The 24,144-nt window shown below is 39.4% G+C and overlaps 1 protein-coding gene across 2 annotated transcripts in view; it reads left to right on the top strand.

The window, feature by feature from the left end:
• Nucleotides 1-24,144, top strand: part of LOC148848243 (transcription regulator) — a 56,015-nt gene that overhangs the window by 19,220 nt on the left and 12,651 nt on the right. Inside the window, exons 12-35 of one of the 2 annotated variants that reach the window (XM_088950209.1) lie at nucleotides 11,216-11,319; nucleotides 11,733-11,827; nucleotides 11,937-12,173; nucleotides 13,614-13,805; nucleotides 13,912-14,026; nucleotides 14,163-14,260; nucleotides 16,986-17,131; nucleotides 17,268-17,376; nucleotides 17,473-17,619; nucleotides 17,772-17,819; nucleotides 17,891-18,019; nucleotides 18,111-18,335; nucleotides 18,447-18,587; nucleotides 18,680-18,765; nucleotides 18,897-19,002; nucleotides 19,083-19,178; nucleotides 19,342-19,494; nucleotides 20,005-20,187; nucleotides 20,291-20,535; nucleotides 20,640-20,775; nucleotides 20,865-20,990; nucleotides 21,954-21,998; nucleotides 22,218-22,295; nucleotides 22,374-22,490. In XM_088950209.1, coding sequence (XP_088806335.1) covers nucleotides 11,216-11,319; nucleotides 11,733-11,827; nucleotides 11,937-12,173; nucleotides 13,614-13,805; nucleotides 13,912-14,026; nucleotides 14,163-14,260; nucleotides 16,986-17,131; nucleotides 17,268-17,376; nucleotides 17,473-17,619; nucleotides 17,772-17,819; nucleotides 17,891-18,019; nucleotides 18,111-18,335; nucleotides 18,447-18,587; nucleotides 18,680-18,765; nucleotides 18,897-19,002; nucleotides 19,083-19,178; nucleotides 19,342-19,494; nucleotides 20,005-20,187; nucleotides 20,291-20,535; nucleotides 20,640-20,775; nucleotides 20,865-20,990; nucleotides 21,954-21,998; nucleotides 22,218-22,295; nucleotides 22,374-22,490 — 3,157 coding nt within the window. Of the gene's footprint in view, nucleotides 1-11,215; nucleotides 11,320-11,732; nucleotides 11,828-11,936; nucleotides 12,174-13,592; nucleotides 13,806-13,911; nucleotides 14,027-14,162; nucleotides 14,261-16,985; nucleotides 17,132-17,267; nucleotides 17,377-17,472; nucleotides 17,620-17,771; nucleotides 17,820-17,890; nucleotides 18,020-18,110; nucleotides 18,336-18,446; nucleotides 18,588-18,679; nucleotides 18,766-18,896; nucleotides 19,003-19,082; nucleotides 19,179-19,341; nucleotides 19,495-20,004; nucleotides 20,188-20,290; nucleotides 20,536-20,639; nucleotides 20,776-20,864; nucleotides 20,991-21,953; nucleotides 21,999-22,217; nucleotides 22,296-22,373; nucleotides 22,491-24,144 lie in introns of both variants that reach the window. The other variant, XM_088950208.1, reaches the window with a different exon arrangement.

Here is a 24,144-nt window from a genome sequence, read left to right as displayed (position 1 = left end):
TGCAACTGTCATTAGTTCCTGAGTGATATCTAGACACACTTTTTGATTTTGACAGATGTAGAGTTCATTATAAAACTGTTGCTAACTTCAAGAGACTAATCACAGAACCATCAGGTAATGGTTCTGGTTGCACTCAACAGTAGGCCATCAAGACCAACACACAGCTATTGTGTAATTGAAAATAAGTTCTTTGTTGTTTGAGCATCTTCTATGCTCATGCTCACTCATAAGGTAAATAATATGTTGGGTGGTAAATATGTGGTGGAAAAATCAACACTACACACTAAATACTCGTTCAAAAACAATGAAACCACTTGATAGCTTCCAAAAGTCTGTCCAAGTCAAATTTTTATGGATTAAAACAAAGTAAACCAAGGTATCAGATCTGCAATTTTTTTTAGAACTTACATGAAGAAAAGTCTCAAAATATCACATAACTGATTCAATCATCCATATAACTTGTGCCAAAATTCCTTTGAATTTGCCTGATCAGAAATTCAGTTCAACTCCATTTAGGGTTCTGATTGGCTGTACTGCTAGCTGATGCCAGCACTTTGCAACGGTGACATTTGCATGATTGCATCTGGCTATTGTAGCAGTGATGACAATTAGATGTAAAGATCTCACTGATAGCTTTTAAGGCACCAAGGCCAGGCTAGGCAACAGGGGGTCTGCAGTACAAACCCTAAATCCTAGATAATTCCCTAGGTTCCATAGCAACCAACGATCATCTTTCACTTGTAATTATGAAGTCTTCATCAAATAAGTACAAGGTCATGAGTAAGATGAATCTAAAACCATATTTGTGTTTGTTTGACCTGTAGTACTGTTGAGAACCTATTGCAACTTTGTCATCATGTTGTTCAAACCAAGGCATTTGCAGAGGAATTTGATGTATAAGATAAGCACCTTAACAATGACAGTCTTATGTGTGACAAAATGTGAGGGATAAAGAGACCTAAGATGGGAAGTTTCACTTAGGCGGGGAAGTGGCGAGTGAGCTGGCTATAGAGTCAAAGAAATTCCTATTCGAGCAGGCACGGACAAAGGGCAAGTCGTACTTGAAGATCAGGGAAGGAAATAGGGCAACGATTATTCTACCCGAGGAAGCTTGTAGTTGGCTGAAAAGGTTTGTTGATGGAGTAGTCAATACTATTAAGGAAGAAGGGTGGAAAAACTCACTGAGTTGCGGTGGTAGAAGATACGATGCAGCACTTGGGAAAAATGAGAGGGGCTGGTTCTTCATAGTAACAAAGTATTTTGGCATCAACAAGGAGCAGATGATTTGTGTGCCAGAGGGGCCAAGGGAGCAAGGTTGGAGCTCCTTTGCTAGGAACCTTCAAGCTTTCCTAGTGAAGGTTGAGAGGAAGGGCGAAGAGCCTAATGGAATCCCAATGGTTTGTAACTCCACCTCCCTCTGTTTACCAGCGTCAAGTAAGAAGCAGACCCCGCTCTGTCAAGAGGTCTTAGTAAACTCTACAACTGTTCTTCGGAAGATAACTCTCGATGAAGAAGGAAGCAACTAGGAGCACAAAATAGTGTTAAAGGTAGATAAGGTGGTAAGGGATTGGACAAAAGTCCTTAATGCAGTGGCAGAGAGATTGGGTGTTGATGGTGATGCTGTTCTTTTGCCGTTTTTTGAGAAGAAAGCAATCCTTGACGTGGGTGGTGAGAAGTTGAGTTTCAGCACGATAAGAATTGAGGATGGGCTAATACAGATTCAAAACTGGGTCCCAATTTGCAATGAAGTCGATCCAGAAGAAGGCGGTTTCTCCATTAAACTGTTAGGGCTTCCCTTCAACCTCTGGAATGAATCGATTCTAGGAAAAATCACAAAAGCTTTAGGTGGTGTTTTGCTGGAACAAAACCAGAGGAATCTGCGAGCTGTGGAGATCAAGGTCACAGGCATAAAGCCAGAGAACGTGCCTCGCTTGTTGGAAATCCTCTCTGTTGGCGCTTGGTACAAGGTTTGGCTTGCTTCTGAAGCTGAAGCATCGCTTTGGGGAAGACGGACGGAGGTAGGGGATGATTGTGAAGTGGCGGGGTGGAGGACACGTGGCAAGCTAGGGACGAAGAAGCGGAAGTTTGGTTGTGTGTAAAGGTAGAGGAGCAGTCGCAGGAGGTTAATCATTTTAGAAATGCTCTATTTAAGGCAATAAATTCAAATTGTTTTGATCTAAAGACTTTTATTAATGGTGGTCCTTCCTTTGCTGATGTGGCCAGGAGAGGAGCTGGCCCGGTTGGTCTCAACCGAGTGGCTCTATCTGAACCGGCTGGAAGTAGGGGCGGTCCAACCTTTAGACCTTTGAAGACTTTAAGTGAGCCAAGTGGCAGTTTAAGGTGTCACGTGGGTCGGGCTAAGGAGAGGGAGATGGTAGACAAGACTTACCGTCTATCATCTTCCAAATCAGGTGTGTCTGAAACGAACCAGGTTCAGGGGCGACAAACAAAAGCTGGAACTAAGTCTCTGAGCTGGGTCTCTTGGCGGGATGTCGACGAACAACCCTCTCGCAGTATATCGCCCAAATCCGCGATACCTGAAGGACAGACCAAAAGAAAGGGAGGAAGATGATAAGGGTTGGTTAAGGTGTAGTTCCGAAAGTGAAGATGAGGAGGAGAGTTAAGAAGAAATTTCAAGCAAAGGGAGTTTGGAAGACGATGAACTCCAAGGAGATTATAATAGGGAGACTCTAAATATGATGGATCTCTTTCTTGGAGATTGGGAGTGCGCACAAGTGGAGCCTAGGGCGGATTGGAAGGAAAATTCAGTGTTAGTCAACAATGTAGGTCAAACCGACGGGGGGCAATTCCAATGCCCACAAGGGGATAAACCTTCACCAAGTCTTGGGGCCAGGCAAGAAACTGAGATGATGACAGATCGTGTTAACCCAAAACTGAATGGGGATACACCTATGAGAGGTAAACAGTCGGGTAAGAGAAGCAACCTGTGTGTAAACCAAATGACGGGGAATGTTTCCCTCCAAAATGAGGAGACAGAAAACTCCAATTTCTCTTATTGGGTTTGGCTTCCACCTATCCTCCCTTGCATTCCCCTCTAAACTTCTAGTCAATTTTAGGTAAATCTGTCAACTCTGTAAATTCATTTTTTTCTATTGATGAGGTTGCCGTGTCCCTTTTTCAAGATTCCCTCCTAGTTCAGAGTCTGAAGCCCGTAGTCAGAAGACCACAAGAAGTTTTTAGGGGGTGATGGAAGGGGAGATGAGGGTGGAGGGAACCTGCAGGGAATTTGGGGAATCATTGATAGTATAATGGGAGCAATCGAAATAAATGAATTATGGAGGAAGGCTACAATTGGGACAGAATCGGATTATAGTGGGGAGGCTGAGGGTAGAGTTGAGGAGATGGCTATGAGTGGAAAGCACAAAGATAGTGAAAGAGGGGAGGCTAGTAAGGAGGACTCGATAGCAGAATTTGTTGGCAAGCTAGGGTGTAAACTTGAGAACCCAAATGACCTAAAAGCCTTTCTACAAAAAAATGAGAGTAAGATTGAAAGAAGAAAATAGAGTGAAGTTGAGAGGTTAAGGAGAGATATTGAGGGGGATAAGAAGTTTGGGGTGAGAGGGGAGAGAAGGAAAGGGATTAAATAAATCTCGGGTAGGGTTGAAGCCTAAATTTGAAATGTGGATCCTAAGCTGGAATGTAAGGGGGATGGGTAGTGCGAGGAAGAGAGCAACTATCAACGAGGTGATTAATAAGTTTGACCCGAACGTGGTGTTAATTCAAGAATCTAAGAGATTTGATTTCGACAATAGATGGACAAGAGGTGTGTGAAGATCAAGGGGGATAAGGTGGGCGACTGCTCCATCATGGGGAGCATTAGGTGGGATTGTAACTTTGTGGAAAGAGGATGTGGTTGTAGGGGTCGATGAACTAATAGGAGATCACTCAATATTTGTGAAATTCGGGTAGGTGGCAGATGGTTTTGATTGGGTCTTAACAAATGTATATGGCCCCAACGACTACAAACAGAGAAAGAAACAGTGGGAAGAGTTAAGTGATATTAGGGGCCTCTGGGAAGGACCCTGGTGCATGGGAGGGGATTTTAATGTGGTGAGGTTCAAAGAGGAAACTAATAATCCGAGTCAGAGGGTGACTACATGCATGAGGAATTTCAATCAGTTTGTGGACACCTTTGAGCTTAAAGATTTCTGTTTTCACAGATTGGGAAGAGCATTGGAGGAATCTAACTTCTAGGGCACTTTCTAGACTTACCTTAGACCACTGGCCCATAGTGATGTGTAAGGAGGAATTAAGAGGAGATGGACCTACCCCCTTTAGGTTTGAGAACATGTGGCTGACTCATCCGGGATTCATTGAGAAAATCAGAGACTGGTGGGAGCAATGTAATCTATCAGTAGAGTGGGAGGGTATGGAATTCCATAAGAAACTTCAATTTCTAAAATCCAAGATAAAGGAGTGGAACTGACTGGAGTTTGGAAGATTGGAGGAGAGAAAGCAGACTTTGCTGGAAACAATTAGAGGACTTGGATTTGAAGGAAGTAAGGGGTCCCTTTGGAGAGGAAGACAAAGAGTTGAGGTGGAATGTGAGGAGGCAGATGGAAGACCTTTTGCTCCAGGAAGAAATAAGTTGGAGATAGAAATCTAGGTGCAAATGGTTAAAGGAGGGAGACAGAAACACATGGTTTTTCCATTCTTTGGCAAATAGCAGAAGAAGGAAGAACATCATTTCAAAATTGGAAGTCGAAGGTGAAGTAATTTCCCACCAAGAAGAAATAGCAGAGGCCTTTGTAAATCATTTCAAATCTATTTTTAGAAGGTCGGTATATGTGAGGGTTTGGTTGGAAGGGCTGAATTGGCCTACTCTAAGTGTAGCGGATAGGGAGAGGTTAGAGAAGGTTTTTGATATAGAGGTGATTAAGGAGGCAGTGTTTATGATGGATAGGACAAAAGCTCTAGGCCTAGATGGATTCACAATGGCTTTTTGTTAAGATTGCTAGGATATCGTGAAGCAAGATATTATGCGGGTCTTCGATGAATTTCATAGGAGGGGAATAATCAATCGGGGCTTAAACTCCACTTTTATTGCTTTGATCCCGAAGAAGAAAGAGGCTTCACACCCTAAGGATTTTAGACCGATCAGTTTGGTGCATAGTCTGTATAAGATAATTGCAAAAGTGCTGTCTCAAAGAATAAAGAAAGTTCTTCCTTCTATTATTGCACCCAATCAAGGCCGGTATATGTGAGGGTTTGGCTGGAAGGGCTGAATTGGCCTACTCTAAGTGTAGCGGATAGGGAGAGGTTAGAGAAGGTTTTTGATATAGAGGTGATTAAGGAGGCAGTGTTTATGATGGATAGGACAAAAGCTCTAGGCTCAGATGGATTCACAATGGCTTTTTGTTAAGATTGCTAGGATATCGTGAAGCAGGATATTATGCGGGTCTTCGAGGAATTTCATAGGAGGGGAATAATCAATCGGGGCTTAAACTCCACTTTTATTGCTTTGATCCCGAAGAAGATAGAGGCTTCACACCCTAAGGATTTTAGACTGATAAGTTTGGTGCATGATCTGTATAAGATAATTGCAAAAGTGCTGTCTCAAAGAATAAAGAAAGTTCTTCCTTCTATTATTGCACCCAATCAAGGCCGGTATATGTGAGGGTTTGGCTGGAAGGGCTGAATTGGCCTACTCTAAGTGTAGCGGATAGGGAGAGGTTAGAGAAGGTTTTTGATATAGAGGTGATTAAGGAGGCAATGTTTATGATGGATAGGACAAAAGCTCTAGGCTCAGATGGATTCACAATGGCTTTTTATTAAGATTGATAGGATATTGTGAAGCAGGATATTATGCGGGTCTTCGAGGAATTTCATAGGAGGGGAATAATCAATCGGGGCTTAAACTCCACTTTTATTTGCTTTGATCGCGAAGAAGAAAGAGGCTTCAAACCCTAAGGATTTTAGACCTATCAGTTTGGTGCATAGTCTGTATAAGATAATTGCAAAAGTGTTGTCTCAAAGAATAAAGAAAGTTCTTCCTTCTATTATTGCACCCAATCAAGGAGTGTTTGTGAAGGGGAGGCAGATCACTGATCAAATCTTGATTGCAAATGAGAGTTTGGAAAGTTTCAAGAAGTCCAAGAAGAAGGGTGTGGTATGCAAACTAGATTTAGAGAAGGCCTATGACCTAGTTGATTGGTCTTTCCTGGTGGAGGTGATGAGGAGCTTTGGGTTTGGAAACAGACTGTGTCAATGGATTTGGGGTTGTGTTAAGAGCTGCCACTATTCAATCTTGGTGAATGGAGTTGTAAGGGATTTCTTTCCTGCCTCGAGGGGAATAAGACAAGGAGATCCACTCTCCCCCTTCCTATTCACTTTGGTTGTAGATGTTTTGGGCAGACTGATTCATAGAGCTGATGCGAGGAACTTAGTAAAAGGGTGGAGAATAGGGAGGGAGCAAGTACCACTAACACACTTACAGTTTGCAGATGACACAATTCTTTTCTGTGAAGGTGGGAACATAACTTGTACAGGGAACCTGAAATTGGCCATACAATTATTTGAGTAGATGTCCAATCTAAAAGTGAACTTTGATAAGAGCTGTTTGGTGGGAGTGAATTTGGAGGAGAGAGAGGTAAGTGAGTATGCGGGGTTATTAGGGTGTGCAATTTCGGATTGGCCGTTGACTTATTTGGGTCTCCCCTTAGGAGATAATCCCATGAAGGACAACTTCTGGAACCCGGTTCTAGAAAGACATGAGAAAAGGCTTGCCTCATGGAGGAGAAATTATCTTTCCCTAGGGGGGAGAATCACTTTAATTAGGCCTACCCTAGCTAACCTTTCTGTTTACTTTCTGTCGGTGTTTAAGATTCCCGCAAAGGTCTCAAGTAGAGTGGAAAAGTTAATGAGGGATTTCTTGTGGGAACTAGGAGAGGAGAAGAAAGACCATAGGGTGAGTTGGGAGGTGGTAACTAGAAGCAAGCAATTAGGAGGGCTTGGGATTGGGAATATCAGGAAAAGAAACATGGCATTGTTGGGGAAATGGTTATGGAGGTTTCCAATGGAAAAGGACAAACTCTGGACGAAGATTATGGCTAATATACATGGGTTGGAAGACAATGTCTGGGATCCAGGAATCTTGGCAAGGACTACAACTACTTCTCCTTGGAAAGCCAATCATGATTTGCTTATGGTTTTCTCCCTTGGGATATTGTATGATCTGAACTTTGGTAATCTCGTAAAATTATGGGAGCAGCCTTGGGTTGGGGACTCATCTCTGATGGACCAATTTCCCTCCTTATATGCGTTGTCAGACCTGAAGAATGAACCCATTTCTTCTTTCTTAGTTCCTTCTGATTCTAATTCCGGTTTTGGATGGAATCCAGGGTTGAGGAGAACAATAAGGGATACGGATTTGGGCTGCCTGTTGTCTCTACTAGCCACCCTTGAAAATGTTTTTTTGGATCCGAGTAAGGATGACTCTAGAATTTGGACCCCATCCTCCAATGGTTCCTTCTTCTGTGCGTCGTTTTTTGAGGCCTTGTCCATCCTCTTGCTCCCTCAAGCCTTTCCCTCCCTTTTAATGAGATTTGGAGTAAACCCATTCCTCCTCGGGTTGGTAGTTTTTGTTGGGAAATTTTCTTGGAAAGAATAAACGCAACCGACTTGCTTCAAAGAAAGAGACCCAATTCTTGCTTACTTCCCAATAGGTGTGTTCTTTGTAAAGCTAATGGGGAAACGGCTTGCCACCTTATGGTTACTTGTTCGGTTACTAAGACTATTTGGGAATGGGCTTCATCCTTGTTTGGATGCATTTGGAGTCCCCCGGTGAGCTTGCAAAGCTTGTTCTGTCCCTCGCTCTCTAGATGGCCTAAGAAAAGAGGGAGGATCATGTGGAGAAAGCATTAGAGCAGCTGTGTGCTAATCTGTATGGGAAGAGAGGAACTGTAGACTTTTTTCAGACAAAGAAAGATTTATGGAGAGTTTAACTGAATTGATACACTTAAGGGTCAGTCATTGGCTGAAATCTTTGGAGCTTTTTTCACAGTTCTACATGGCTGATCTTTTGACAAAGTGGAAAGAAGTTGCTACCTCGGCTCAGTGCAAAAGGACCTCTAGACCTTCTTGGTCCCCCCCTCCTTCAGGATTCATGAAACTGAATTTTGATGGTCGTAGTTTAAGGAATCTTGGGCCTTCTGGGATTGGGGGAGTTTTCAGAAATGAGGCTGGGATTATTTTTGCTATTTTCTTTGGCCCTATTGGTGAGGGTGGCTCTCTTAGGGCAGAGATTTTAGCAGCTTTGGAAGGAATCAAAAGAGCATGAGAATTAAACATTCGGTGCTTGATCATTGAAGGGGACTCGGAGGTGGTAATTAGGTGGTTGAAGGAAGACAGCAATGGTTTGTGGAGCTACAGAAATGAAAAGAAAAAATTTAAATGGCTGAGTAGGACTATTGAGGTGAAGTACAGTTGGGTGAAGATAAGTGCTAATTCCATGGCTGATGGGTTAGCCAAGCAAGGGGTGCTTAAGGATTCTTTGTTTTGGGCCACTTTTTAGCTTTCCTCCTTGTTCTGTTGTGGGGGAGTTAAGATATTTTACCTCCTCTCTCTTGTACTCAAACTTTCACAATTTTTATAATCTAATAAAACATTCTATTATTGATAAAAAAATGAGTAAGATGAATCTCTCTCTTTTGGGTAAGTGGTTGTGGAAGTTCTCTATGGATAATGAAAAGCTTTGGTATAAGGTTGTGACTAGCATTCGTGGTCTCTCACAGAGTGGCTGGGGTGCTTGTTTGCTGCACAGAGCTACTCTTGCGCTAACTTGGAAAGCTGTACATGGTATTCTCTCATTGTTTTTCAATCATATTAGGTATGACTTGTCTTTTAATAAGATTAAATTTTGGGAAGACATTTGGATTGGGGTGTCTACCTTGAAAGAGTTGTTTCCTTCATTGTATGCTTTATCCAACCTCAAAGAGAGACCTATGTTTGACTTCATTCGTCCTTCTTGTTCATCCTTTGGGCTGAATTGGAACTTGGGCTTGGGGAGTAATCTTAGAGATTCTGAAATGTCCCTTATGACTAACCTTTTGAAGTTGTTTGATGGGGTGGTCCTTGATGATTCTGTAGGGAATGGCTATCGGTAGTTTCGTCATTTTGATGGTAGGTTCTCTTGTACCTTCTTTGATTCCTTAGTGGCTAATCCATCTTCTTAAGTGTGGTTTGTTCTTTTTCTGCCAAAAGTTAGTGATCTTTGCTGGAAAGTCTTCCATGGAAGGCATTAATACATGTGATATGTTACCAAGGAAAAGACCATACTGGTTTTTGACTGCAATGCCTACCACTTCTTAATCCCTTCATCCCTTGTTCATTTGCTTGTTGTATTTGGGAATGGTTTTTTGCTCATTTGGATGTAGGTGGAACCCCCTGTTAGCTTGGACAAATTGTTTGACACGTTTATGATGAGATATTCAAAAAGGTGTAGGCTCACGTGGAAATGCACACAGGCAGTGGTGATTTGGACTATTTGGAAAGAAAGGAATGCAAGACATTTTGAGGAGAAACAGAGAAGTAGGGAGGCAGTAATTGAAACCATCACTTTAAGATTTGGAGCTATTCTTAGACTTCATTCTGGATAATATTATTAGAATTTGGGGGGCAGTAGCAGGGTCTTCTTCTGAAAAACGAAAAATAAAGGAAGATTGGACACCTCCAAACAGAGGATGGTTGAAACTGAACTTTGATGGGAGCCATATAGGCAATCCAAGGCCTTCTAGAATTGGGGGAGTGGTACGGGATGAGAACAGAACCATATGTGTTATGTATTCAGGTCCAATAGGAGAAGGCGGTTCTGTAAGGACTGAAGCTTTGGTAGTAGCATTTGGAATGTAGAAAACTAAAGAAATTCGAGTGGAGGGGATGATGATTGAAGGTGGTAGTTAGCTGGTTAGTGAATGAAAAAAATGTGGTGTGGAATTTTAGAAATGAATTAAGATGGTTCAAGTGGTTCTAAAAGCTACCTATAAAAAGGGGTTCTAAAAGCTCAAAAGACATGCATATACAAATTGGATGGATACGAAGATTTGCAAACAGTTTGGCTGATTGTTTGGCTAAACAAATGGTTAATAGACAGCAAATGTTTTGGGCTCAAATGTAAGAAGGGTGGTGTGGTAGCTCTTTTTATTGTTTTAAGAATTTCTTATTGTAACTATTTTAATTTTTAATGAATGAATTCTTTTCTTTGTTGCTGATCCAGAAAAAAAGTATAAATTTCATATCAAAATAAAGAAACATATTTATGAGAGGAAAAGGAAGAAAGAAAAGAAATTAAGAAAACATAGGGGTGAAGACATCATGTGCCAACATGTGTGTAGGGTGAACCCTAGCAAATAAGAAAATAATAGAAGGAAAATGGTATATAAACCTACAAAATGAATATATTTGTGTAATATCAGAAACTAAAAGAATATTATACTTGCTGCTATATCATTAAAAAAACATCATATAGCACCTTGTACAAATAACTTAGGTGCATAAGTGGTGCTTCCCTCCATGGTCTCCTTGTTGCCTGGTGTTGTATTGACAACTATTCCAGCTCGCCTTGATTCATGAGATTAGGATTGAGTTAGGAAGAAGAGAATCAGAAGAAAGGGGTGCTAAAAATGTTTGGTGTGGCCCCATCATTGACATTTGTATTAATGCATAAAATACAATTGAGTTACATATTAATGCCTGACCAACATAATGGTTAACTTACACTTATGATATTAAACATACACTTGATAAAATGAAAGAAACTTCCATGAAACTAAAAGAATTTACAAGGAAAAGAATAAAAGAGAATAGTTTACTGGACAAAAGTGTTGATACAATACTCGATAATTTCCCAATACAATCTCGAACCCAAACAGATAACAGAAGCTATACATATAAATGGGGGTAATGCGGTTGTGGGATTTGGGCTGGTTGAGTATGGTGTTGGGGGTTGTTTTTCTTGTCCTTTCTGTATGGGGCTTATACTTTGGTTTTAGGGTGGTGTGTTTTGTGAACCTAGAAGCGAGGGGGTGTTTTGTTTGCTTTTACTTTGGATATTCTTATCTCCATCATTGTTTAGGTTAGAAAATTCCATTTGGTATGCCCTTGGTGAAATATGCTGATGCTGAATGATGTTTTCCTTTGTAGCCTTTATATTTTTGTTAATAAGAAAGTTTATAACTATTCTGTACAACTTTTTCAGGGAACAATCAATTTATGAATGCATTGTAGGGAATCTATTTGAGGAGTACAAGTTCTTCCCCAAGTATCCAGAAAGGCAGCTTAAAATTGCAGCTGTACTCTTTGGTAAGGATCAGTGTATTGTGAGGAATCTATTTAAAGAATCATTAAAAAAAGAAAGAAGAAAAACAGTAGTCTGATTGATTAATGGAATGAAAATAACAAAATTGTTCTTTATTCAATCAATCATACCTAATGTCTGAGCTTCTAACAGAGTTTGTGAAGCTAAACCAAGAAGGGTGATTTTCCCCCTCTGTAGGCATTACGGCATTGCGATATTTTTCTTAGATGTTGTACATCCTTACATGCCTTGACTTTGAAATTCTACCATGATTTTTTCATAGCAGTTCTGACTAAGGAGATATGTTCTGAAACCAACTTCCCTATGAGCTATCTCTTTTTACAACAATAAACAGATATTTATATCTAATCATGTTTTGCCTGGAGTTATTAGAATGCTTTGGTTGAAATTGTTACAGGTTCTCTCATAAAGCATCAGCTTGTGACCCATCTTACCCTCGGTATTGCTCTCCGTTGTGTTTTGGATGCACTCCGTAAATCAGCTGATTCAAAAGTTAGTATCTTCCTTTCAGCTGGGCTTGCTATTCCTGTTTGATATTCCCCCCGCTCCTCTCCGTCTTGTCTCTTGTTGTTTGTATTCATTGTTGATAGTCTCTCTACAGATGTTCGTTTTTGGGGTCAAGGCTTTGGAGCAGTTTCTGGACCGCCTAGTAGAGTGGCCACAGTATTGCAATCATATCTTGCAGATAGCCCATCTTCGTGGCACCCATTCTGAGCTTGTTGCATTCATTGAGCGTGCTCTTGCTAGGATATCTTCAGGCCATTCTGAACCCAATGGTGGCATTAGTTCTACTGAGCAGCACCAAGTTTCTACCCAGGCTCCCATGGAAAATGTGGAGGTACGTATGTGCTGTATTAATTAGCACATCTATGTGTTGTCTGGTTAAACATTCTAAGCAAGCTTGATGTGATGCTCCTGGATGTTAGAATTATGATTCGGTGAAAATTGTACTCTGACAATTACAAATATAACAGAACTTCTTTCACAATTGAACTTGAAAGTTGTCATTACCTCCTAAATCGTCTTTCAGTTGTCTTCTTGCCATGTTTCCTGTATTTAGAACATAGATTGAAGGAATTGATGGAATGATATTCGAGAACTTCTATTTAAAATGTTTATAACTAAATTGCTTCAATGTTAATGCAGAGCTTCAAGTAAGGTTTTACCATTTTTGTTAGAAGATGTTGCATGTTTCATCTGTCAACATCAACATAGTTTACCCATTTTAATGGTTTTCGGGTCTTACTGTTGTCTGTCCTAGCAGCAGATCGTCTGAAGCCATCTTGCTTCTCAAGTGCAGTAAAAAGCAGAAGAGACGTGCTGTTTGATTGTCTTATTGTCTATTTTAGATTTTGTGTAAAAACCATCGTCAAATGGAAAATCCATTCTGTAAAAACCATTGCCAAATGGCAAATTCACTTGGAATATACTCCTAATGGTTGGTAAAGCATAGAGGTGTTAGATTTAGAATATGGGATCTTGATTTGGGTGAAAAAGATATTAATCTTCATTTCTAGATATTGTTCAGCTATGACCTTTCATTCTGAGCGATTCTAGGTGATAATCTAGTTAAATATGGTGGCCCCACTTCAGGTGCCTGTTGGTTGGGCGTACATCTTTTGTGTGCAGTTTTCTGTCCAATGTGGATTGATCCATGCAATGTATGTGGATATGGTCCTGTCTTTGGGGTAAGGTCTTTTGTCATTTGAGGAGCTTTAGGCCAACCCAGATGTGAACCCATGGTTTATGATTGTTGTGAAACAGGCTTGGAGAGGGCCACGGGCATGGGCCCATATGGCCACATGGATAAGGCTTGCTTGTACTGTGCCATAGGTATTATTATTTTTTGTGTTTTTGTTCTTCCTTGTCTCTGTAGCTCCTTCATGTCTCCTTTTGTTTCCCATGTTACCCTTCATGGATCAATATTGTATTCCATCTTGTTGGTTAATCTTCTCATATATAATAAGACACTTGTCATCTGTTTTCACATGCATTGCCTGTTCCACCTAGTTAGTTTAGAAAAAAAGAAAAGTGTTAAACATTTGCAAGTTCTAGTGAAGCATGAAAAAAAGAAAAAATAAAATAAAAAGAAAAGGAAAAGCCCATAATCTGGTTATTGTTATTCTTGGTGTTTCTTCTTGTAACTTAGTTTTATGAGGATACCTGTCATTTTAGCTGTGGATGGAACAATTTGTTGGCAAGTGATATGGTTTTTATTTTGATTTTCCCCCTTACAGTTAATGTGTTAAACTCTCAGGCATCTGAATCCTTGTGGCAGTTAGGGGGATCTGGCACCACACAGCCTGGGCAGCAACTCTCCTCTGCTCTCCAGCTTCAGCAGCGACAGCAAGGTTTTCTTGATGAGAGACCGAGAACATCTACAACTTCAGTAAACTACATGAAGCCCGTTATATCTCCTGCTGGGCAAGCTTCACTTGTTTCCACCCAGGATACGCTGAATAATCAAAAGGTATATAAACAATTCATTCAAATTGACATGTGATGTTGTGTGTATGCTAAGCTGCTTCGTTACTTATCATCCTCAATATTTGTTTGCTTTGATTATTTCACTGTAGCTGCCTGCCTCCCAATCATTCCAGACAGTTACATCGCAGAACACTGCAAATTGTTTGGCAACTGTGTCATCCTCAACTGGTTTTCTTCGTCCTTCCCGAGGAATTGCATCTACTGGTAATCATCTTTCTTTTGATGATTGAAATCATGCCCTATTTTCTAGATAGTAATATTTTGTCCATAGTTTGCTTCACAGTTTTTCTATTGTATTTCTTGGTCTCAGAATCTTTATTTGTTTGTCCCTTTCTTGTAGGTATGCTTAGACAGCATTCGTATAATACAGGGTTTGGTTCTGCTTTAAACATTGAAACACTTGTTGCTGCTGCTGAGAGAAGGGATACTCCTATAGAGGTATGATGTTGTCCATTAAAATTGCAGGCTTTGGTTTCTTCATTGTAACTTGAACGGGGAACATGTAGATCGTTGTTATCAGACTTGGACAAAACTGGGCTGGGTGGATGGGCAGATCATCAGAACTGGGACTTGCCGCCAAATGATTTTTGGGTTGCCTGGTTCTTAGAAATGTTGACTTGATGAAACTAACCTCAAAACATGTCTCTAAAGGTGTTATAACATATAATATTTATTGTCTTGTACTTATTTTGATGTAAAATAGATTTAAATGATGATGTGGAAAACTTTCTAATTTTCCTAGTTTTTCTTTTTTTTTTTTTGCATCTTTAGTTTGAGCGGATTGAATGGTCAAACCTATTTGACCCATGGCACAGTGACCAAAATGGTTCTATGCCAGATCCAAGTCTGACAACAATTATGTAAAGATAAAATGTATTCGACTTTTTTGGACAGACATGAATATGATATTTTTTTAGATGGTAAAATATATTTTGTATTAATTGAAAAATTATGGATATTGTACCATTACACTACTGGTCAGTGGTTTATAGGAGACATGAAATGATATCTACTGTGGAAAACAATTAGGTAAATAGAACTGAAAATAATCGGTAAGTAGAAATATGTTAGAATATAAAGACGTCAACCAGGTGACTGCTGATATTTCCAGAACTTAAGCTGTATCAATTAGAATTCAGTTTGATTAGATAATAATCAGGTTAGGATTGGATGATTGGATCTATCTGTTAAACCTAAATCACCTGGTTATACCTTCAATGCCCTTTGGGTGATTCAGCCGATGGAATAGAGATTTGTTTTTTGTCCATGCAGGGACTATATTCACATTTTTTTTTTCTGATGGATAACTGTTCACTTTATTAGTTGTTAATAATGAACATGTGATATAGGAGAAAAATGCCAAGCACCTTGAAGATGTAGGGTACCCTGAGCCATATTGCGCAATACATTCTTTATACAAACCAAAGTGAAAAAACCTCTATTAGTAACCCCTGGATGCAGCTGCACCCTGTAAACCCCTTACTTTGTAGGATAATCTGCCATGGTATTTGTTATTCTTCAGATCCATTGGAACTCGGTTCTCATTTCTTGAGCAAGCTGTTTCCTTTGTCAATATGTGTCTCTATTGCCAGTCTCCGGATATTATAGATTAGGCTGCTTAGCAATTCGAGTGTCTGTCCACCACAATATTTTTGTAGTTCAATAATTGTCCCAGCTTTAGATCTTGGTGTTGAGCCAACAATTCCAGTGCTGTTGGAAAAAAAAAAGAGCTTGGGTTGTTGTGAAGCTTCATGTGTATGGCAAGTTAGCATGGGTGTGGGGTAAAAAAGTAATTGCAATCAATATTCTTTTATTTAAAAAGGGAAATAAAGAACTAAGTAGGGTAACGTGTAGTGTGCAGTGAGCTTCAATATAGGCTAGGCTGGCTTTTCCGAACAGCCAAGCTTTTCTCAAAATTTTTTTTGGTCAATGGCTTTTCTCAAAAATTCCGCTCTGAGTTTCCTTGACCAGTCCTAATTACAGTGCCAAACTCACACCATTGTGATCCCTAATGAGTAATGACAACTCTTATACCTGTTCTTTCTGGATTGTTAATACTACTACAAAACTGAGTTTAATCTGATTGACATTTCGTGGTGCCCAAAGCAGATGGTGTGATTTTGGCTATCTGGGACCACTTCTTCGGTTGGGATACGGTTTTCTTGCCTGTCACCATGTTTCTTCATTATTTAACTCGCTCAAGTTGTGTCCATTGTGATTTCTTAAGTTTTTGCATCTCCCCTGGTCCTTCACTTTGAAAAAAAATTCCTTGAAGGCTGTATCAAGGATATCTTGAACATTTGGATTATGGAGTATTGAAAATTGGGGATGGGGAACTTGTCTTTTTGGTCTTGTGCTGGGAGGGATGGGTCCTAGAAAACAATCGATGCTTTGGAATCTCTTTTCAAGCTATTACTGCATTTATATGCTCCATGTGGGAGGATTGTCTTGTGTGGTCGATTGGTTGTGTTGTTTCTTGCTTAATATCCACCATAGACAAACTGCTTCCTTCTGTGTGTTTGAGGGTTTCTACTTGGAAACTCAGTTGATGAGTCTAAAATCTTCAGATGTTGGAATTTAGTTGTGACTCTGAATGAGATAATCAATTGTCTCCTGGATGTGACGAACCATGGTTTCCTCATTTGTGAGTTTCCTTGTTCCAGCTTTACAATTCAATGATTCATAATTTGCAATCCTCAGATGAGCTTGATTTGCTAGTGGGTGGGATTCTGTTTTTGGTCTCTGATTTTCTTGGTTGGAGCCTTTGGTTTTTGCATAGAACTAGTAGGTTATTTTCATTTTCTTGAATTACCATGGGTGGACTGTGTGAATTGGTACTAACCGAACCACTTGGCAAATCAGATTGGTGTCAAGAGATTTAGGTAACTATCATGTGAACTATCTTTAGATGAGTAGCCAAATCAGAAAAAGAAAACCACCTACCACTCGGTGAATCAGCTTGCTTGTAAGAGCTTTAGGTAATATCATGTGAATTATGCTGAATTTGGTAATTCATGAAAATGAAAATAAATTCAGAAAAAAGCTACCTTTAAGCTTCTGCCTTGGTAACTATTGTACATGTGTAGGACAAAATGTATTTGTTGCTACTTTTGTTGTATGATTGCTATTCCTATACATACTTTCGTTACGTTACTTGATACAGACTCCCGCATCGGAGATTCAAGACAAAATACTCTTTATGATAAATAACATATCGGCTGCAAATCTTGAAGCTAAGGCAAAAGAATTTACTGAGATTCTTAAAGAGCAGTATTATCCATGGTTTGCACAGTATATGGTGATGAAAAGGTTATAAATTTCTAATATACCTTGTATTTGATCATAGCTTGTTTAGTTTTTTTTTTTTTTCAGGATTATCATGTGCTCTTCTTAATCCTCTAATATTTGGTTATCTTGTATTTTTTATCAAAACACAACTTAACAGAGCAAGTATTGAGCCGAATTTCCATGATCTGTACTTGAAGTTCCTAGACAAGGTTAATTCAAAAGCACTGAATAAGGAGATTGTCAAAGCTACCTACGAGAACTGCAAGGTGCGTTTATTAAAATCTTCCTATTTGTCCTAGATTGCTGGATTCATTAAATTTATGAGTGAAAAATTATATGCTAGTGTCCATGTGTTTTTTCAGGTTCTTTTGAGATCGGAGCTTATAAAATCAAGTTCAGAAGAGCGTTCCTTGCTGAAAAATTTAGGCAGCTGGCTTGGGAAGTTCACTATTGGCAGAAACCAAGCACTAAGGGCTCGAGAAATTGATCCTAAAGTTTTGATAATAGAGGTAGTTTTTAGCTTTTTGGATTTTTGACACATTTTTGTTATTTTTAATATGCTTTCTGTTTTGCTTGTGAAGTTAAAAATTATTGTTTCTTGGATTGTCATGCTGTTGGGACTTGCTTTTCTGATGTATTTTCATTGTTTTATTTGGGTCAGGCATACGAGAAAGGGCTAATGATTGCAGTAATTCCATTTACCTCAAAGGTACGACTGCTATTTAATTTGTTTGCTTTCAGTTTACTTCAGAAATATATATCCACTGTTTCTTTCTGCAGATTCTGGAACCATGCCAGGGCAGTCTAGCTTATCAGCCTCCCAATCCATGGACTATGGGCATCCTTAGTTTACTTGTTGAGATTTATGCATTGCCAAATCTGAAAATGAACCTCAAGTTTGATATTGAGGTAGTCTACCATCCTTATTTTATTATTTTTTCGTTTTTTTCCTGCTGACTTTCTATATCATTTCCTTTCTATTTTGCTTCTTATATTTCAGGTCTTATTTAAGAACCTTGGTGTGGATATGAAAGATGTAAAACCAACTTCTCTTCTGAAAGATCGTGTTCGGGAAGTTGAAGGCAATCCCGATTTTTCGAACAAGGATATTGGGGCATCCCAACCTCAGATGGTTACTGAAGTTAATCCAGGAATTCTATCTACATTAGGTCAAGTTGAACTACAGCCTGAAGTTGTTAATCCATCTCACCCTGGTCATTCAAATGTACTATCTCAGATGTGCACTATTTTCTTATAATCGTTTTTTGGTATGTTGATTGATTGTTGATAGTTATCCCTAACATTTCTTGGATTTCAATTTGCTTGATGACTCTAGTATGCCACTCCTCTTCATCTGGCTTCTGGTCCATTAATGGAAGATGAAAAGATGGCAGCATTAAGCTTATCTGATCGCCTTCCTTCTGGTCAAGGATTGTCACAAGTTACTCCATCTCAGACACCATTCTCTGTTAGTCAGGTTTTGTCGCATATCTAGTCAAACTCTTTGGTGTTATCAGAAGTGATCTGTTGCCATTCTTTGGTTAATGGTTCTGTTCATATTGTTTGCAGTTACCCACTCCAATCCCTAATATTGGAACTCACGTAATTGTCAACCAGAAGCTTAGTAATTTGGGCCTACAGCTGCATTTTCAGAGGTCTACAATTGTTAACATAATTAATTTCTTTCTTTTTCCTGATCATTTTTCTCCCGATTTGTCAAGCAAGCTGACCATTCCTCCTTTTCTAAGTATATTAGATAGTAAATCACGTTTGTTGTTCATGTCAGGATTTTGCCAGTCGCCATGGAGAGGGCTATCAAAGAGATAATATCTCCTATCGTTCAGCGTAGTGTCACAATAGCCATGCAGACAACAAAGGAGCTCGTTTTAAAGGTTAGTTATGCTCCACTTTCTCTTCCTATGTATCTTATTTTAACAACTGTTTATTTATTTTAGTTGGAATTAAATGGTAGGACTATGCAATGGAGTCGGATGAGAGCCGCATATATAATGCTGCACACTTGATGGTGGCAAGCTTGGCTGGAAGTCTGGCTCATGTTACGTGCAAGGTCTTTTCCACGTTTATGATGCTATTTGAAATTCTTTGTTTGTGAGGCGAAATGCCGACATGTTCAGGATTCGAAGATTTCCTCTCTCGATTTTATGAGTTTTCTATGCAATGATTTTTGATTCAGTATTTGTGCTTAAGAGAAATGCTGATGGTTTTGCTAGGAACCTCTTCGTGGTTCGATTTCAAGTCACCTGAGGAATTTGCTACAGGCCTTAAGTATTGCAAGTGAACTTCTTGAACAAGCTGTGCAACTTGTTACAAATGATAACCTTGACCTGGGTTGTGCAGTAATCGAACAGGCTGCAACAGAGAAGGTAAGTCTGTTCTTTCATTTACTTTCCAGTTCCCTTCTTCTTTGGCTTCTACTACTACTACTGGTTCTGCTGCTACTTATACTTCAATCTGACATAAATGCTTGCACCTATTGCTGAGAGGCATTCTTAGGTACAATGTGTTTTTAACTGTGTGCTGCTAAGGCAACTTGGTAATTCTAGGAATTAAATGTGAAGTTCTTGTGCATAGTTTAACGGAAACAAAATGATTAAACATCCCCTTGAAAAAAAAAGAAAAAACAAAAGGAAGTGTTCATTTATAATGAAATAGTTGAATGGCATAAAACTTCTTTTCTGAATGTAGACAATGACAATTTTGATTATAAAATCTGTGTTCATGTACTTGTAGGTGGATGGTGGACCTTACTGTGGACTTCAAATTGTTTTTTTTTTTTTTGTATTTGATGGATGATTAATCAAGCAATAGTTGTATTAAGTTTTGTAACCCTATTTATTTAATGATGGTCTCCTTGTTTCTCTGGTTTGTGGCAGGCACTACAAAGCATTGATGGAGAAATAGCTCAGCAACTTTCTTTAAGAAGGAAGCACAGAGAAGGTGTTGGTCCAACTTATTTTGATGCGAGTACTTATACACAAGGTCCTATGGGTGTGGTTCCAGAGGCTCTCCGCCCCAAACCTGGGCGGTTGTCCCATTCCCAACAGCGAGTGTATGAGGTATCAGATCTTTTCACTTTGCTTGTAACTTGGTGGTGATTTAAATGCCTTTGTACCGTTTAATTACTTCATATTTTTAAAACCTTTCCCTTTGTGTATTTAGGATTTTGTTCGGTTTCCTTGGCAAAATCAACCAAGCCAGAGTTCAAGCACCATTGCTGCTGGTTCACCTGTGTCATCTGGTGGTTCAATTAGCTCTGGTCTCTCTCGTGCTTATAGTTCAATTTCAGGGCAGCTCAGTTCAGGGATCTATTCGTCTGTGCAAGGGGGCCAAGGATTCAGTGCTGTGGGACAGCCCATGGATATTATTTCTGAGGAGATGGACGCTGCTTCAACACAATTACTGAGGTGTTTTTTTATTATGTATTTCTATTGATTTTCTTAATGAAATCTACAAGGATTTCAGTTACTAATCTACTTTTAATTCTCTCCTGTCTTCAACAAATTTGCAGTGCTTCCTCACCTCATATTGGGGCAACTGATGGTGTTATGCAGCACACTTCTGAAATCAATTCTACGGTTGCTTCTTTTCCTCCAAGTGCTGGAGCCCCCGAATTGCTTTCTGTGGAACCCTCACCTTCTGTGAAGGTCTGATAGATTTATTATGTTTTAACTTTTGATTCTGTTGGTGATCCTTGTTCTTTATTTTTGATGCTTATTTTTGATTTGGCTTAAAGGATTCTGGAGCCACTACACAACCATCACCTACAATTTCTGCCGCAGAGCGCCTAGGAGGTGGCATGTCAGAACCGTTATTGTCCACAGGAGATGCTTTAGAAAAGTACCTGCTTGTGGCACAGAAGGTAGAAAAGTTTTCACCTATAACTTGTCCTGTTATGTGTGTTTGTTAGCGCCTGATTGCTGCTTTATGCATGAATGGTAGCTTTCTCAATTTTAATTAAATTCGCTTCTATTCTGTTTTAGTTGGGATTTGATGTACAGCTTTTCTTAATATGGTTGTGTCATACTGTCCACCTTTCCCTATTGATGTGATCAGCCAGAAAAGCTTTGTATCAATAACTGGTATAAAAAGGATGTAAACCCTTGGGGTATCCCAGAAAAGAAAAAAAAAAAGCTAAAGGTAGCTATTACCACAAAAGAGATTCACATTTAACTCATGTGCCTATGGTAGGAAAAATAAAGAACGATACAATCATCTTCACATGTTAGGACCCCATATCAATTCACTTTCTAGATATCAAATTGCCAGATCTTGAAACAAATATGAATGGGGTCCAGTGTAGTATTTAAATGAGCGGTTCAAACTGGCACCAGAAACACTATTGCCTCTTTGACCTGAGAACTTAGCCTTCAAGATCCTCAAGTTCTCTCCTCCATCCATTCCATAGAAACTGACAGTTTTTGTCCCTGCTCTTACCAAGTTTCCCAAGGCAAGGTTTGTGAAGCTTCTCCAATAGAATCCCATCAAACCCATCAAGCTTCTGTAGTGGTATTCACTCCTGATTTGTCTGAGCTTTGTGGGGGCAGATCTTGCCACATCACCCATTCCTTAAGGCTCAGTTGGGGAAAGGTACAAATACAAATATGTACAGTTCAAACCCTTGTATTCATGAGGCAATGTTCTTCAAGCCATCCTGGATCTCCATCTGATTACCCTGTCGCATGTGTTCATATGCATATCTCACACTCACATCCAACAGAGGCTTTTGTGCTTCTTCCTAATGATTTCGTGTTTTCTATTTCATGTGTTTCTTCCTTTTTGTCCCTGAGAACATGATTTCCTGATATATTTTTTGTTATTTCAGCTGGAGGCTTTTGTAGCTAAAGATGCCAGGGATGCAGAAATTCAGGTACTTTCTTCTCCCTTGTAAATTATTTCCTGGTATTTCAACTCATCCGGTCGAACTGATCAAACTTATAACTGTTACCATCCACCTGGGTATGACATTACTTTGATCCAAATATCTTTGCATCCTTCACTTCTATAGATCTTTTAGTTTATGGCATTGCTGATATACCTGCACGGTATGTCCTAAATGTTATTTGATTATATACTGATGTTTTTTCAGGGTGTTATTGCTGAGGTTCCTGAAATTATACTCAGGTGCATTAGTCGAGATGAGGCTGCATTGGCTGTGGCCCAGAAGGTGTAGCATCATCCCTCTAAGAATGCTTTATCTTAGTCCTATTTTTGTTCCTGCATTAAATCTACAATAATGTTACAGGTTTTTAAGAGTTTATATGAGAACGCATCCAATAGTGTACATGTTGGTGCTCATCTTGCTATTCTGGCTGCTATTCGAGATGTTTGCAAGCTTGTTGTCAAGGAGCTCACAAGTTGGGTATGTCCTTGTTTATCTGTGCTCCTAATTAAAATGCTGTTCTTTCATTTATTAGAGAATAAGGAATATAATTTACTCATGGTTTCCAAGTTCTTAACTATTGTTAGTTGATATTACATGTTTCACCACATGCTCCATCAGTGTGTATGATTTAGGCCTGCTTATGATTATAATGGGAGTATTGTTAGCTGATGGTATATGTTACCAGGACTTGGTATTGTGGTCTAGAATTATGGTTTTTATGGTTATTGTTTGTCAAGATGTTCTGTGTAAATTTAAAAAGGGTGGCCCAGTGTATGTGGCTCCCACCAATGCGGGGTCTGGGGACAGACAGATATACACAGCCTTAACCCTGTACATACGGAGAGGCTGTTTCCAAGATTTGAACCCTGGTCATCAGGTCAAAATAGCTACACAGCATTGTGCCAAGGCCCACCCTCGTGTTCTTTGTAAATTTTTTTTAATATAACAAGCATATCAAGGGATTAATGAATTATGAAGTCTCTGTGTTTAATTCTTCTTTTTCTTTTTGATCAATATCTAAGGTTAGAACTTTTGAGGAGACACGGGGGAGAGTTTTCCTTCTTCTCACTCTCATTTTTTTTTATGGGAAACGGTGCTTCTTCTCACTGTCATTTCTTTTCCCTTTTTTTTCACTACCTTTTGATAGACAGTAGAAGAAATGTAAAAGCTTTCCTATTTATGTCAAGGTTCTTTTCTATATTTTTTGAAAAGGTAAGATAAACTTGTATTAAAAATAGTAAAAATAAAGTATCCTTGAAGTGCAGATTGACGCTAGTAAGAGCTCCCAAAAGATTCTGTACATTGAAACACTAGTAAGAGCCCCCAAAGGAGACAACATTCAAAAAAGAAGAGAGGCAGTCACATCCTTGAAGTGCGGTTTGACGCTCAACGAAGCTCTTAAACTTCCAAAGATCTGATTTTCCAACTCCTCTTCTTGATTTTCTTTTTAGTCAAAGACCCTTCTGATCCTTTTATCCTAAACAACCCAAATTACAGCCAGAGGAATTGCTGCCCATGGTCAAACCTCCAATCTTCCAGCTTTCAAAATGGATCCTAACTGAAACAGGCATACATAATTGGAGGTCTATAGCATTGAAACAGCCCAAATTACCACCTTTTGACAAATACCTTTCCTTCTATGTTGCCAGTTTTCTGTTCACCTTCTCCACCACTGGGGCCTAATTGCTTTTTGAAATGAATTTGGTCCCCAAATTTTCCACTTCTTTTTTTTTCATCAATAAGAAAACTTTCATTAATCAAACAGAAAATTAATTACAAAGAAGGGGAGATAAACTTTCTTGACTCTCCCAGCAGAGGCTAGAGCCCCCAAAGTGGTAAAAACCAGCATTACAACTGAGCCTAAAATGTAGATTCCCTAATCACCCCTTGCTCGGCTAACCTGTCAGCAACCGAGTTAGCAGATCTCTTCACCCAACTGTACTTTATTTCCGTTTCCTTAACCAACCACCTGAATATTTTCCTTTCATTGCTGTAGTTTCATAACCCAGCCTTGTCTTCTTTCAGCCACTCTACTACCACTTCCGGATCCCCTTCAATTACAAGCCTCTTAATGTTCATTTCCTTTGTCCTTTGGACACCTTCCAAGACCGCAGAGATCTCAGCCCTGAGT

This window comes from Nelumbo lutea, chromosome 6, assembly GCF_056320005.1.
Source record: "Nelumbo lutea isolate HS-2025 chromosome 6, American lotus-T2T, whole genome shotgun sequence".
In the NCBI taxonomy this organism is placed as follows: Eukaryota; Viridiplantae; Streptophyta; class Magnoliopsida; order Proteales; family Nelumbonaceae; genus Nelumbo; species Nelumbo lutea.
Note: the sequence above shows the minus strand (reverse complement) of the source record. Positions and strands in the feature narration are given on the sequence as shown.